At 50.0% G+C, this 15,739-nt stretch overlaps 1 protein-coding gene across 8 annotated transcripts; it reads right to left on the bottom strand.

The window, feature by feature from the left end:
• Nucleotides 1–795: 795 nt before the first annotated feature.
• Nucleotides 796–15,266, bottom strand: LOC122191336 (serine/arginine repetitive matrix protein 1-like). Of its 8 annotated transcripts, none has more exons than XM_042891589.1 (11): nt 15,198–15,266; nt 14,760–14,882; nt 13,086–13,129; nt 12,711–12,848; nt 12,015–12,100; nt 11,375–11,487; nt 10,714–11,000; nt 10,071–10,265; nt 2,574–2,648; nt 2,258–2,326; nt 796–2,159 (listed from the first exon to the last, which is right to left on the bottom strand). In XM_042891589.1, the coding sequence occupies exons 9-11, from the start codon at nt 2,610–2,612 to the stop codon at nt 1,032–1,034; spliced, it is 1,236 nt and encodes a 411-aa protein (XP_042747523.1). In that variant the 5' UTR covers nt 2,613–2,648; nt 10,071–10,265; nt 10,714–11,000; nt 11,375–11,487; nt 12,015–12,100; nt 12,711–12,848; nt 13,086–13,129; nt 14,760–14,882; nt 15,198–15,266; the 3' UTR covers nt 796–1,031. The 8 variants fall into 8 exon arrangements, with proteins under 8 accessions (XP_042747523.1, XP_042747522.1, XP_042747521.1 ...); XM_042891588.1 differs by having other exon boundaries at nt 14,760–14,922; nt 15,198–15,239; XM_042891587.1 differs by having other exon boundaries at nt 13,086–13,716; nt 14,760–15,260.
• Between the last annotated feature and the right edge of the window lie 473 nt (nt 15,267–15,739).

The following is a 15,739-nucleotide window of genomic DNA, read 5'->3' as shown; positions in this document are numbered from 1 at the left end:
TTGGATGTGGGGTTGGGATGTGGGGTAGGGGATATGGATATGGGATGGATATGGGATGGGATATCAGGAAATGGGATCTATAAGGGATGGGTGCTGGTAGGGGATGGGCTTGGAATGGATGTGGCTTCATAGAACCACAGAATCACGGAACTGCTCAGGCTGGCAGATCAGTGCTGCCTCTGAACTCGGTGCTGTCTGTGAACGTAGCGAGGGCGCACTCAGTGACCTGCTCAAGATCACTGATAACAGTGTTCAACAGGAGCGGCCCCAGTACCGAGCCCTGGGGGGCAGCACTCGTGAGAGGCTGCCCCCTGGAAAATCCTGCTCTGGGTGTACAGAGTTGGCCGGGTCCTATCTGAAGACAAAACTGCCAGGAGCCAAACGGTGTGGGGGCAGAAGAGCCGTGATATGGGAGGCATCTGATGCCTGTCTGTCCGTCTGCACGGCAGGTCCAGCCACCCCTGCTTCCCCCCTCCGTGGGAACTGCCCCTGCTGCCGCTGCTGGAGTCTCTTCTGGCCACAGTGACTGATGTGATTGCAATTCGCCTCCATCCAGCCGTGCCCTGCCTGCTGCCCATCCCCATGGCAATTCACGGCACTGGGCAGCGCAGGCGAGCTGTGTGAAACAGCATCCCACTGCACAAAGGACTGCAGGGAGAGAGGAGGGCTGGGGCTGCTGGTGGCAGCTAAGGGACACCGTGGGCCATCCATGGTGCCCCATCCTGCCACAGAGGCGGGCGTTGGGAGCTGGGGGGCTGTGACACAGCACAAATGACTGCAGACAGAAGGACGTAGGAAAGGGAATGCAAAGCTTTTAATAACCTATCCGAGAACAGAATGAGAAACAGAACCGACAGTAATCCTACAATTCCTGTCCCACCACAGCCGAGTGCCCAGACAACGTCCCATCCCACTGCAATGCGGACTTGGGAGGATGGCTCGGTTGTGGAGGGGAGGGATGGGGCTGCTGGCGGTGCCCCTGGAATGCTGCCGCTGCTGCCTGGTGCTGTGGGCCGGTGAGGAGTGCAGGGTTACGGGTAGCCATACTGGTCGGCGATGGCCATGTCTATCTCCCGCTGCACCAGGAACTGCACGGGGCTGATCTTCATCTGCCGGGCCACCCGCTGCCACTCTTCCTGGGCCAGCTTCTTCATGTGCACCCGCTCGGGCCGCTGCTCGACTGTGATGGGCAGCGACTCCTCCAGCGCTGTGGGTGCCGCACTGCCACCTGCCCAGGGCCCCATGCAGGGCACAAAGTCCATGGGGTGCCATGGCTGAGGCTGTGGTTTGTGCTGCTGTGACAGTGGGTCCCTCTGCAGCGGTGAGCTCCTCCGCAAGGACAGGTGCGGGCAGCTCGGCGCCATTTTCTTGGCAGTGCCCTCCTCTCGTTCCGTGCTGCCTGGAGGTGCCGGCGCCACCTGGTTTGTGCTGCCAGGTTGGGGCCGGGGAGCAGCGGGGCCAATGCCAGCCGTAGGCTGGGGCTGCAGAGAGGGTGGCCGGCGCAGTGGCCCCACCGCAGTCACCCTCTGCCCCAGCAGGTGCACGGCCTGGATGTATTCACACAGGTACACATGCAGCTCGCTGGCAGTGCCCACTTGCCCGCTGCTGCTGGCTCCTGCGCCGGCCCCAGACAGCTTCCCTTGGCACAGGTGTTTGCGGCCTTTTCTCACTGTTCTTTCTCTCTGCAGTGGCAGCTTCCTTTTCTTGGCTGGGGCGCTGCTGGTGGGCTGCTCCTGCTGGGAGCTCTCCCCTTTCTGGGGGGTGCGGGCAGGCGCAGGGTGCTTGGCCCCCCCGCTTGGTGCTGCCCCTGTTCTTCTTTTCTGCCTGAACCACCTGGGGCTGCCTTTGCTGCACCTCCTCGATGGGCTGTGCGCTTTGCGCTGAGGGAGGTGCGCTGACAGCCAGGATGGCCGGCTGTGGGCTGAGCTGGGCACTTGGTGGTGGCACGATGGGGCGCAGCTCTGACACCCCGCACTGCAGCTCAGGCAGGAACCCGGGGGATGGTGGAAGCCCCCAGAAAGGGTCGGTGGGCGTCCCAGAGGCAGCCTTTGTGCTGAGCTCTCTGCTGTCCCTGGGGTTGTCAGGGAGCTCAGCAATGAAGTATCCTCGGGCGGAGCTGCTGGGGTTCTCATGGGGGACCTCAACAGCTCTTGCCACGTCTGAAAATGCAAGAACATCCCCCAGGACGGTGACGATAACCTTCCCAAACCCACTTGGTGCAAACACGCGCCTGCAGCTCTGCAGACCCCAAACTCACCATTGATCCAAGAGAACAAACCCTGGATGTCCGTGATGTCCTCTGGCACATCCGAGCTGCTTGCCACTGCTGGGAAAAGCAAGAAAAAAAATCCCAAAGAGTCAATGCCAGCTCTCCCTTACCACATTCACAGCAAGGGATCTAGGGTGAATGTTGGGTTCCCATTCTAAAACAGGGCAGGAAAGGTAACTGTCAATCCCAGGGATTAAGACCATAAGCAACATGCAGCAGTGAGGACAGTCCCAGGAAAGAACAGGCAGAAAGCATAACTAGAAAGACAGTGCACCAAACCCAGATGCCTGCTGTGTGTCTGTACCTCTCTTGGGTGCTGTGCCACACTCCTGGCTTTCCACATGGCTGTGCTTCAGAGGAAGTCCACTGGCATCAGCTTCTGACAGAAAGGAGACAATAAAGACATGAAGAGCATCTCTTTGGAGGAAGATTTGAGCACTGCCAACCACAAACTTCTGGTCTTCAGCAGCAGTTTTGTCAATTTGCCTTTCTGCTGCTGCAGCCCTGTGCCACTTCTGCAGGCAGCACAGAACTGCAGTCCTTTCCTCTCCCCTCCATCACACTTAGCCCTTCATGCAGCCCTGATTAGAGGCAGTACCCACACCACAGCTCACAAGAGCTTCTTACCTGCAGCGGCTTTCCTTTTCTTCCCTGTCAAATTCTGAATTAGTATGTAAAGAATAAAACTCCCTCGTCAGAGGAAGAAACAGAATATGCTGCTTGCTGGACACGAGAGGTCAGTCTGTTACTGGCAAAGAAAGATTCAGATCAGGAAGAAGAGGAATCAGGAAACAGAACTAATCAATGGGATCCCCTAGAGCATCTACCCCCTCCGTATGACCCTGGTGTAGTACAGGAGGCGTCAGGCACTTCCCCAGAAGAGCAAGAGAAATCTCATGGAGTCATTTCACAGGAAGGAGGGCACGCTGGTCTCAGAAGGGAGTTAGAACAATGTAAGAGGGATATCAGAAACTTTCCTTTCCCTGACGCCGACCACACTAACACCTCCATGTACCCTCTATGGGAGGTCCCACTGGGACCGGGGCAAATAGGCTCTGTAAACTCCCCACTCACTAGCGGAGAGGTCAGGAATTTTAAGAAGGAAATGAAATCCTTAATTGAGGATTCTATAGCAGTAACAGAACAGTAGGACCAATTTCTATGTCCTAACCTGTACTCATGGATGGAATTAATGTCCATCATGGGTATATTGTTTTCCGGAGAGGAAAGGGTTATGATCAGATGAGCTGCTATGCAAGAATGGGAAAAGAATAATCCCCCTGGAAACCTTGGGATGATGCCTGCAGAACACAAATACCCACTGGAAGACCCTAACTGAGACTGTTATGATGCTCAACATCAGCAAAACATGGAGGACTTGCGAGATATAATAATCACTGGAATTAAGGAGGTGGTACCTCAGTTCCAGAATCTCACTAAGGCATTTGAGGTTCAGCAAAATAAGGATGAATCACCTGGTGATTTTCTAGAAAGGCTTAGAGACAGGATGAAAATACTCAGGAATGAATCCTGAGGATCCTGTAGCCCAAGGGCTCCTTAAGGTGAATTTTGTCACTAAGGCATGGCCAGACATACAGAGAAAACTTCAGAAGACAGAAGGATGGAATACGAGGCCCCTGGAGGAGCTCTTACAAGAGGCTCAGAAGATATATGTTAGGAGGGAAAATGGGGAAGAAGAACAGAAGGCTAAGTTGATGGTTTCCACAGTGGATCATGTAGTGAAACAAAGATTGGATAACAGGGAAAGAAAAACTGAAGAGAGGTCGGGTCCTGGAGGATGGCAGAGAGGAGAAAAATTCCGAGGATATCGATCCAGACCTCAATCAGAGAATAGTGAAAGGAGGTGTTCCAAGTGTGGTAAGCTAGGGCATATAAAGAAAAACAGAGTGGGAGAGAGGAGAAGCTACAAGCTGCTTTAAATTCAGAATAGGGGTGTCAGGGGTCCTGAAAAATTGTTCCCACCAAGAGCCCTTGGTAAATATAAAGTGGGACTGAAGGGGAGGAGGTTGTATTTTTAGTCGATACTGGGGCAGCTCCATCTCTGCTAGCTTATAAAGTGTCAGGACTCAAATTAACGGATGAGACTCTAAGGATAACAGGGGTAGACGGGACTTGGATGACAGTGCCACCTTTTAAAAACACTGAATTGAGATTAGGGAATAGGACAATAACAGGACAGTTACTGTATGTGCCTGATGCAGGGACTAATTTGCTTTGGAGAGATCTTACGATGAAACTGGGAATGCAAAACCTGTCAGGAGGGAATTACAGTACCAATGAATGTGTTAACTGAGGCAGAGGAGAAAGAGATAGATCCTGTGGTCTGGGCAAAGGAGGGGTATGGGGGGGGGGGGGGCGGAAAATAGCCCCTTTAAAAATAAAGTTGCAGGGAAAATATGAGACCATAAGACAGAAGCAATATCCACTTCCTTTTGAGGGACGTACTGAGCTTGAACCTGTGATACAAGGATTATTGAAAGATGGGTTGTTGGAACCATGCGTGACGCCCTTCAATTCCCCATTCTGCCAGTAAGGAAACCTCATGGCTCCCATCGACTGGTCCAAGAGAAAAATTAATGAAATAGTACAAACGACATCCAGCGGTTCCAAACCCATGCACCTTGATGAATAAAATCCCAAATGAAGATAAATGGCTCAGCGTTAAAGACCTAAAAGACGCCTTTTGGTCTTGTCTCCTGGATCTGGAGAGCAGAGATACATTTGCTTTTGAGTGGGAAGATCCTGAGAGGGTGAAAATAACAGTATCAGTGGATGGTTCTGCCTCAGGGGTTTGCAGAATCACCGGATCTGTTTTGGAGCAAATATTAGAACACTTTCAGCCACCAGAGGGAGTACCACTCCTACAATATGTACATGATCTCTTCTTGTCAGGACCAGAAAAAGCAGAGGTTAAAAATTCTACCAATTAACTGCTAAATTTTGTAGGGAAACAGGGACTGAGAGCCTCAAAGAATAAACTACAGTATGTGGAAAGAGAATTTAAATATTTGGGACATGTAGTTTCTGAGGGAAAGCGTAGAATCACCCCAGAGAGAATTCAGGGAATCGTTGAACTACCCTTGCCCAGAACAAAGGGGGAACTGAGAAAATTCCTAGGGGTGGTGGGATACTGCAGGCTCTGGATAGAAGCATACGCTCAGAAAACTAAAGGACTGTACCTTAAATTATTAGATGAGGAACCCAACACCCTTGAGTGGACTGCTGAGGAACAGGAATTAATAGAGGAATTAAAATCCAACTACAGCCCCAGTCCTGGCTCTCCCTGCATTGAACAAACCTTTCCAGCTCTTTGTTAACATAGATCAAGGGGCAGCCCTGGGAGTGCTAACCCAAGAATGGGGAGGCAAATGTCAGCCTGTGGCACATCTGTCTAAGCTACTGGATCCAGTATCTCAGGGCTGGCCAGAATGTATTCAGGCAGCAGCAGCAACTGCCCTTCTGGTAGAAGAGAGCAGAAAACTGACCTTTGGGGGATGCTTGACAGCCACTACCCCACATCAAGTGAAGAATATGCTGACATAAAGGGCTGGAAGATGGCTAACTGACTCCGAATTCTGAAATATAAGAGAATACTAATGGAGAAAAATGACTTAGAGATAACAACTGAATCTTACCTAAATCCAGCTACACTCTTGTGGAAAGGGGACGAGGGAAAGAAAAGTGTGGAGCACAGTTGTTTGGATTTAACTGAGTATCAAATGAAAGTAAGATCTGATCTGCAAGATACCCCCCTTGAGGAAGGAAAGCTTTTATTTGTTGATGGGTCTTCAAGAGTGGTGCAAGAAAAGAGACACAATGGATGTGCTGTAGTAGAGGGAGCAAGAGGGGAGGTGAGGGAGATGAACTGGCTGCCTAATGACTGGTCAGCACAGACATGTGAATTATGTTCCCTGCACCGAGCACTTCATCTCCTGAAGGGAGGAGAATATTTACCAATTCAAAGTATGCATATGGAGTGGTACACACTTTTGGAAAAATTTGGGAGGAGCAAGAGTTAATCAACAGTAAAGGAAAGGAATTGGTCTGTGGAGAACGGACAAGTCTTAGAAAATTTACTACTACCCACTGAAACTGCAATAGTGCATGTCAGAGGTCACCAGAAGGGGAATTCAATCATCGCCCAAGGCAACAGGCAGCAGATAAAACAGCCCGTGAGGCTGCTTTACAATCAACAATTACTATGAATGATCTTGTGCCCGAGGCACCACCTCTTCCCCCAAAACAAATATTCTGTAAAAAAGAAAAGGAAATCCTTAGGAACTGAGGGGCCACGGAGTCCGAGGGAAGGTGGATCATTTCACATGGGAGAGAATATTAAACAATACAGTGACAAGAGAAATTTTCATCATCCTGCATCAAGGCAGTCATTGGGGAGTGCAAGCCCTGTGTGATGCTGCGCTGTGAAAATACGTAAGCATAGGGATATGTACTCTGAACAGGTCTGCAGGGGGTGTGTAGTGTGCCAGAAAGCGAATAGTAAGGCTATCAGACACCAGCCTAAAGGGGGAAGAGAGTCGGGGATTCGACCACTCCAAAGTATTCAAGTAGATTTTATGGAACTCCTGAATGTAGGGAAAATCAAGGACTCATTAGTGCCTGTAGACCACTTAACTGGTGGGTAGAAGCATTTTTGTCAGTATCTGCCACTGCAAATACAGTAGCCAAGGTAATTTTGGAACACATAATCCCTAGATATGGAGTGGTAGAATACATTGATTCAGACCAAGGTAGTCATTTCACTTCACACACATTACAGAAATTAATGCACGCTTCAGGGATTAAATGGGAATTTCATACCCCCGGCACCCACTGTCATCAGGAAAAGTAGAAAGAATGAATCAGAGAATACAGAAACTCCTCACAAGTTGGTCATAGAGTCTCGACTCCGTTGGACCAAATGCTTGCCTCTGGCACTTCTCTGAATCCGTACAGCACCAAGAAAGGCTTGTGGGGGTTTCCCCATATGAAATGTTATTTGGGTTACCATATCTGGGAAAGGAAAATGAGGTACCGCAGTTTGAAACTAAAGATGTGTTCCTTAAGAACCACAGACTCGGATTGTCTTCCTCACTATCGTCTCTCAGGATCCGAGGACTGCTGGCACAATCTCTGGAATTTCCGATTCATCCATCCCAACCTGGAGGCTGGGTCCTCATCCAGACCACAAAGGAGGCAAAGCTGCAACCCGACTGGGAAGGACCATTCCAAGTACTTCTGACAGCAGAAACAGCTGTCAGGACAGCCTAGAAAGATTGGACTCACTACACTCAAGCAAAACCTTCCACTAACCCTGAAGCGTGGAAAACTGTTGCCATGGAGGATCCTCTAAAGATAAAAATTAAAAAGAAACTGTAAATAAACTGACATGTAATTTCTCCTTAACAGTATCAGCATGCAGGTGTATATTTGTATATACACCTGTATATCCTATCCTATTCTTCATATAGTAACTATATAGAGATTTAAGATTTGACAATGATGATGAGGAGGGACCAATTAATAGTTTTGACCTTGACAATAATCCCCTTCAAAGAAAGCCTCGGTCAATTGATTACTTGGGAAAAGGATGACTTGCAGAGGGGAGTGGGAGGGTACCCTGCTAAGGTTTGGGTGAATGTGACAAGGAGAGAAAGGCCTCAGACTGCCACATTCGATGCCACGTGATGCCTGCGGGGGTTAAGTGCCCAACGACGGTTGAGCAGTGAAGAGAAATACCTGTGCCCTGAATTGGGTGTGAATGAGGGATCCCCTTGTAGGGGATGGAATAATGTATGGTGGACAACTGCCTATCAAGGCTGGACATACACCCAGGGATGTTCGATACTTGGCAAACACACACCCTAAAAGAAGGATTGGTGTGTTTAAAGGAGTTGTCCAACCAGGCTGCCGGGCCTCGCAGTGCAATCCAGTGACAATAACGATTAGCAAGGCTGATAGCCTCCTTAACATCACTTTTGGCATTGGAATAAACATACATGGAAGAGACCCAGCAGCTAGATTCAGAATGGCTGCATGGGATTCATTCCCTGATCATACTCAGAATGTCCAGGATAAGAAAAAGGGAATGGAAAATGCTCCTAAAAATCCTGCAGTTGTAGTAATTACAGAAATAAAGCATCTCGGACAAATGTTTGAAATTGAGACAGGATACAGAGGTGTGAATGCCCGGTAGAATGGATTAAGTGTACTGTCCAGAGAGGAGAGAGAAGGGCAGGAGAAAGGGAAGGAGAGGAAAAAAGAGGGGAGGGGGGGGAAGGGGAGGAACTCCTCTCCAACTGCTATGACTGCACATCAGGGCAGCCTGTAGCTCAGGTAGCAGCCCTTGCTCTGGGGTGGACCAAGGATCCCCAAGGGACGCCATGTACCAGGAGAAAACAGCCTGGGGAAATGAAGCCTGTAAGTCACTCTCCGTGTTGTTTCCCCCAGTACTGGAGATGGATGCCAAAATCCCTCCTGCATTCTCCATGGCCATAGGTAAAACTGTACGCCTTGCCTCTCAAGGCTACCAGGCCTATAGGGAATTTCCCACTGTGCAGTGAAACCTTGGATGTTACGAAAGATTTAGCGGGAACTGTTCAAGGCTGGGAATTCCTGGAGTGGATCTCTGGTGGTGTTGCGGTGGGAGATCTTATGTCCACCCTCCCATCTAACTGGGGAGGTACCTGTGCCCTTGTTCAACTGCCTGTACCGTTCACTCTGGCATTTGAGAAGGATCTGTCACACACTCACAGAAAGAACAAAAGGAGCCCAGGATTCTCATTTGATGATACAATATATAGAGATTCAATTGGGGTGCCCAGAGGTGTCCCTGATGAATTTAAGGCTAGAAATCAAATTGCTGCAGGATTTGAGTCACTGTTCTGGTGGGTGACAAATTAACAAAAACGTACGTTGGATAAACTACATCCATTACAATCAGCAGAGATTTATAAACTGTACAAAGGAGGCAATAGAGGGAATTGTGGAACAATTGGATGCTACAAGTAGGATGGCCTGGGAAAACAGGATCTCTCAGATACGGTATTAGTTGAAAAAGGGTGTATGCGTGTAATGCTGGGCACTTGTTGCACTTTCGTCCCAAATAACACAGCCCCAGATGGCACAATAACTAAAGCACGACGGGGGCTTACTACTCTTGCTGATGAATTGGCAGAAAACTCAGGAATAGATGCTTCTATCACTGGATGGTTGGAGTCCTGGTTTGGCAAATGGAAAGTGCCCGTGTTTACATCCTTGATTATGGTAGCAGGAGTCCTGACGGCCATCGGTTGCTGTATTGTCCCCTGCGTGAGGGGATTTGAACAGCAATTTAATCGAAACTGCACTGCTGAACAAACAATAATGGAGCCACCACCATATTCAGATAAAATGATGGTATTAGAAGAAATGGAAAATGAAGAAACTGAAGAAGTCGTCTTTAGAATCGTACCTTAGAAAAGAATTGCAGAAATCAACATTGTAAAAAAAAAAAAAAAAAAAAAAAAAAGGGTAGGGAAATTGTGGGAATGGAATGTTGTGTCTACATTAGATACTAAAAAGGGCAATTGGTTTGAAGAAGTAGAACACAATGTATTTGTATTCTGTAACTTATCCTTAGACAGAGCTGATCTAAAAAGCAAAAATACTGTATATGTTAGCAGCATGTTTTAGAAACATAATTGCTTAATTACGTGATTAACTCTTTCTTGCAAAACTGCAATAGTTGTTAAGTGTTCCAAACAATGTGAGCATTGCCTCTGAGGCAATGTCTGGAAGTCACCTGGCTGGAAGAGCTTGATCCAGTTTATGTGTCTGACTGCCATGGCTTCTATCAGCAAGTGCTCTTCTCCACCTCCTCAACAGCTCTGCACTCAGCCATCCATGGGGCAGGGGGCACGAGTTATGCTCTGAGAAGTTTGTGCTCTCCTTGCTTTTCAATATCTCACATGCAGGTGGGGGCGCAGCAGTTGGAGTTCTAGGGGAGTAATGACATTTCATCATCCTCACCGAGTTATGGGATGGAATCTCAACAAGAACCCATTTTCTCTGGTAACAGCTGTGCTGAGGAGCACTGCTGGAGCTGGGAACTCCTCCCAGCCCAGCTTTTCTGCTGAGACACCTCCCGGCAACCAGCCAGCACCAAACCCAGCTCAGTCTGAGCAGGGCAGTGGCTTTAGGCCCTACAGCTCATGCCGGCCCATGACAACATGCATTTTAAAATGCTTCACGTAAGGAAACGGAAGCAAGAGAACACTGGGCAGCGGCATACCCTGGATTGGGGGGGCGCACCGTGCACCTCCCTGCACCGAGCAGAGGTCCTGAGCACCACAGAGGCTCCACGGGGCCAACACAGTGCGGCCCCCACCCCGGTGCCTCCCCAAACACGCACTTGTAGAAGCCAAGGCGGCACTCAGAGGGCATACCTGCGCGTGGAAAGTGTGGGCGATCTCTCCATCCACGTCATAAATGAATAACCCCAGGAGAGTTTCACCTTCGTCCTCATCCAGTCCCTCAGAGACAAGAGATGATGGCGGTTACACTTAGGCAGGCCGTGTGAAAAAGAACACGCCAAGGCTGACTTCCCCGGAGGGAGAGACTTGAAGATGTGCCAGACAGTGAAAGCTGTGGGTCAGATTTTCTCTGACAGCCGGATGACCACGTGGCCTTGGGATCCTTGGAAAGCCCAGCAGTTGCCAGGAGAAATATGGGGCTGAAATGAGAAAGACGTGCCCATCAGCAGTGAGGCAGAGCCCCAGAGCTGGCTGTTGGCAAGGAGCACAGAGACTGCCTTCTCTGTGGGCTGCTGTTCTCCTTGTAATGGAACGCCAATCAAGGGACTGGAGGGGAACATGCAAAAGTTTGGACAACAGGTCTGGAGTCAACCGCCTTTCTCTGCTTGCCCAGAGCCGGCAGGGCAGCCCTCCAGCATCTGTCAGTCCATCACCCTCCCAGCGCTAGTGTCAGTAATGTGGGGAAGAGTGTGGGCTGAACAGTGCAGCTGGGCCAAAGGAAATTGCTGCACACTTGCTCCTGCAGCCAGAAGGCAAGGCAGTGAACACACAGTCACCGTTTCTCCTGCCATACCTGCAGGAGCGTCGCAGGAGGCTTTGTGGTAGAAAAGAGTGGAGAAAGCCAGTGGTTCTTCCAGCCTTTCCCACCATAACTCTTAGATGTGCTCGCTGCATCAACAGTGGCACCTGAAATAAAGATGGAAAGATGTGCACTAGGACAGTCCGGAGATGAGCTGAAGGAGTGAATGCTCGTTCCCTGAAGCTCTTGGCGGGGCTCTGGGGTGCAAAATCCCTCCCGCTGTGTATGGGAACTGTGGAGTCCCAGCCTGAGACACTGATTGAGCACCTGGGGAAAGGAGCTGGTCAGCCCTAGGAGCACAGGTATAGGCTTTTTAAATTATCAGAGAGGGAAGATTTAGATGGGATGTCAGGAAGAAATTCTTGATCCCCAGTAGGCAGTGAGGCCCTGCAATGTGCCACCCAGAGAAGCCATGGATGCCCCATTCCTGGAGGTGCTGGAGACCAGGTTGGATGGGGCCCTGAGCACCTGATGGAAAGGGTGGCAGAGAGCTGGACTGGGATAGTCTGTAAGGTCCCTTCAGAGCTCAGCCGTTCTAAAGCTCTATGAGATAACTCTGACAGAAAGCAGATCTTGTCAGGCTTGGGAGTGCCAGATGCAAAGCTGAGGGTAGTAAAGCCGTCTCTCTACGTACCCATGGTTTCCAGAGACCACTTGGGCATCCAGATGCCATTTTTCCATGATTTTCTCAATGGCGTGCTGTGTCAACTGCAGAATTTCCTGGCAACAAATAGGGAATGGAGAGACAGCAGTGAGCACAAATACTGGAGATCGGTGTGACTAGGGAGTCCTATCCAAGAGCTAAGGGAGGGCACCATGTCTTTCCAGAAATCCGGCAAGATCTTCCAGAAAGTGTGCCCCCATGAGCCACGGGACTCCAGAGACACAGCAAAGATGGACCTTGGGCTCTGCCTGACCCTCTTGCTGCCAGCCTCGTGCCATCTCCAGAACAGCCTGGACAGGCAGTCAGATCATGCCCTGAGCCAGTCAGGCCCTGCAGTGCTCCAGTTGCAGCTGGCCTGGAGAACGGCCCTTCCAGCTAAGAAGCCTGACCCACAAGTCTCTTGGAAGGGACGATGTCTGGCCTCCAAGCCAAGCCCAGCAGGTGCCTGTCGGGCCCAGCCCAGGGGGAATTCACAGCGCTGCACAGAGCACCCTGATCACAGCTGCACTGTGCAGCCAGCACCAGCAGCAGCTCTCAGTGAGGGGAGCAGAGCGGCTGCAAGATACAAGAGAGGCTGAACCTGAGAGTCAAGTGTGGGGTGGGCAGCCAGAGCACAGAGCTCTCTCTGGAAAGGGCTGAGAGGAAACAGGGGAGCAGTACCATTACCTCTCTCTTCAATCCGTGGATCTCATTCTCTTGGAGGACATCAAACACTGATTCAAGAATGAGGTCCTTCCTGGCTGACAATTGAGCAGTTTTCACATTCAGCTCCTGCCTCTCCCCTCCGTCCAAACCGATGAGCTCCTGAAGGCAAAGCGAGTCTTCAGCACTGCCCACCCCACAGCTCAGAGCTCCAGTGCCATGAGGTGAAGGATCCTGGGGCGTTGTGCCCTTCCTTATCCCCCAGCCCCTTTTGCTCCTTCGCTTTGCCAAGGGCTGCCTTCCACCATACAGATGGGAGGCACAAGGTGTGCAAAGAGCATGCAGCCAGCTGAGGCCACACTACAGAGCCAGGGGTGCAGGGCAAGGAAGTGTTCTTACCCCAGAGATGGGAGCTCATGCACAACAGGTCCTGCTCACGCCATCTGGAAGAGAAAGGCATTCGATGGGAGGAATCACAAGGAACGTGGCCAGAGCTTCCAAAGGAGCTTCCCAGGGAACTGCTGGCAGAATTTCCTGCTGCTTCCCAACAGTTTGCAGAGCACCACTGCCCAAAGTTGGGCTCTTAAGCCCTTCCCGTGCTGCAGAACATCTGCTGCTTCTCTGTTTGCTTTCCCCTCCCCTCCAGATTCCTCAGTGCCATGGATGTGCTAAAGGCCCCTTCTTCCCACTGCTGTCTTCAGCTCGAGCTCTGAGGTGGGCACTGGGAAGATTCTTCCACACCGAAGCCCATCCTGCTGCCAAGGCGACCCCCAGCCCGGTTCAAGGGAGTCCCCAGGTTGGTCCTGTGGCACCCTGGAAGGATCTGGAAGTTCCCATTGTGGGCCCAGGAGCTCTGAGGAGTCCCCAGACTGATCTGGAGACGTCCCAGTAGGGTCTGGTAGGGTCCAGGGAGTCCTCATGTGGGTCTGAGTGGTCCTACACTCATCCAGAAGGGTCAGGGGATGTTCCCAGAGGTGTCTTGAGGTGCTCATGTGAGTCTGGGAGGTCTGGCCACCCGTCTCACCATCCGCTGCAACATGATCACAGCACTCTCATCAGTGCTTTGGACTCTCACCCACAAGACACACTTTGTCAACTGTGTCACCGAGGAATCATAACAATTGGAATTGTTGGGGTTAGTTAATATGGACTATTGTTCGTACTCTAAAGAACCCATCCTTTGTTCAGTGTATTACTTTCAGTTTAGCTGCTTTTAGGATCGTTTTTGAACCATGCTTCTTTATCTATTAATAAAGAAGGGGGAAATGCGGGATAAAGAAAGTCATTATCTTGCTAACGAGTAAAAAAGCTCAGCAGTAACTTGAGCCAGATGTAAACACACACGAGGCACCTGTTTTCTACATGTAACCAGTTGTTGATGTTCAGGTATAAAAGGTTGTAAGCACTACAATACAGGTATTTCGTCCTTCCATCTGCACCAGCAAGGGAGCCTGCGCCTCTCTTGCCACACCAGCAAGGGAGCTTGGAGTCCTCTTGCCACAGAGAAGAGAGGACAGAAGGAGAGAAAAGATAGAGCAGAACAAAGAAAAAAAGAGAGGAGCTTGTAAGGGGGAAGAACAGAAAGGTGATGAACGAGAGGGGAAAAGAAAGAGAGCAGAATAGAAGATACAGGTGAGAAGAGCAGTTCTAAAAAGGACAAGAGAAAAAAAAAAAAGAGAGGGCAGGGAGAACAGAGGGAACAGCAAAAGAGGGAAGGGCAGATGGAGGAAGAAAGGAAGGAATGGTGCAGAGAAAAGAGGGAGAAGAGTGTCGAAAAAGACAGTAGAGGAGAGGAAGAGAGAAGGCCAGAGTAAACTGAGTTACTGAGAAAAGAAAAAGAAGTAATATGAATAATTTCTAAGTTCTATTAAAGTAAAATTCTTCTTAAGACAGATTTCTTTTTGCAGTGTTCATATCCTGGACAATTCAGGAATATTCAGGTACATTTTCAGTACATTTTTGTAAGGTCTGCTTCATCCCAGCTGCTCTGAAATACCCAGGAGTCAAGGGGGGGATCAGTCCTTAAAGGCACTCAGAAAATCCCACTTTTTGTGTTACCATCGACAAGTTTACCTTCGTGAAGGAGTAGAGAGACTTCCCATACGTGGTCAGGAATCCTCTTCTGATATCCAGCACATCAATTCTGGAGCAGGACACCATCACTCTGATCAGAGTGCTGCCGGCTACTCCCAGGCCCTGGAAAGCAAAGCAGCCACGCGCAGCCAACACAGAACTGCTGGAGAATCACCCACAGACACAAAGGTCTCAGTGCCCAGTCTTGTGCAGGAGCTGCTCTTAATTACAGCATTTGTGCATTAATGGAGCAATCCATTAGCAGCAGCTTGCTCCTAAGTATGACTGTTACCTGCTGCGCAGAAAAGCCTGAGCTTTCCTGGAAAAGCCAGTTTCCTGACTGGCTGCAGCTTCCATCTCATGACTGCCATGATGCTGCTGACTCAAGCTTGAAAATGCAAGGAAGAAGCAAGCAATCTTACTCCATAATCTGTTTACCTTCATGGATTTACACAGTCTTTCAGCAAAGCACGCAGGCTCGTTTCGCACGCACTGTACTGTAAGGAGAGACAAGAATAAGAGAATTAAGGTCAGTAGAAGCAGGAAGTTTTCCACAAAGCTGCAGCACTTCCTTGGTGCAGGTGTTTCTTCTGTCAAGAGGCAACTCCAGGTTAACAAACAGCAGCTGCAGGGCAGGCACCAAGTCAGTGATGTGCTGTGAGCTGATGTCTCTGTGCCTGCACACAGCAGGATTTGCATGAAGGCTTTCGTGCCTCCTGACAGCAAACCTCTGCTGCCAAAGCTCCCTTTGGGCAAGCACACCGTGCCATAACGCACAAAGCTTTCTCACCTGACTGGGTCTGCAAAGCACAGAATCATAGAATGGTTTGGGTTGGAGGGGACCCCTAAGATCATTGAGTTCCAACCCCCTGCAATCTCAGGGACACCTCCCTCTACACCAGGGTGCTCCAAGTCCCACCCAGCCTGGTTCTGTGCCCACAGACAAAAACAAACCACTTCTGCCTCCTGAAACCATGTAA

The sequence above is a fragment of the Lagopus leucura genome, unplaced genomic scaffold, assembly GCF_019238085.1.
Source record: "Lagopus leucura isolate 7727_CA_CO unplaced genomic scaffold, USGS_WTPT01 193-0_obj-0_obj, whole genome shotgun sequence".
Lineage (NCBI taxonomy): Eukaryota > Metazoa > Chordata > Aves > Galliformes > Phasianidae > Lagopus > Lagopus leucura.
The sequence above is the reverse complement of the archived record's forward strand: the minus strand, read 5'-3'. Positions and strand labels throughout refer to the sequence as shown.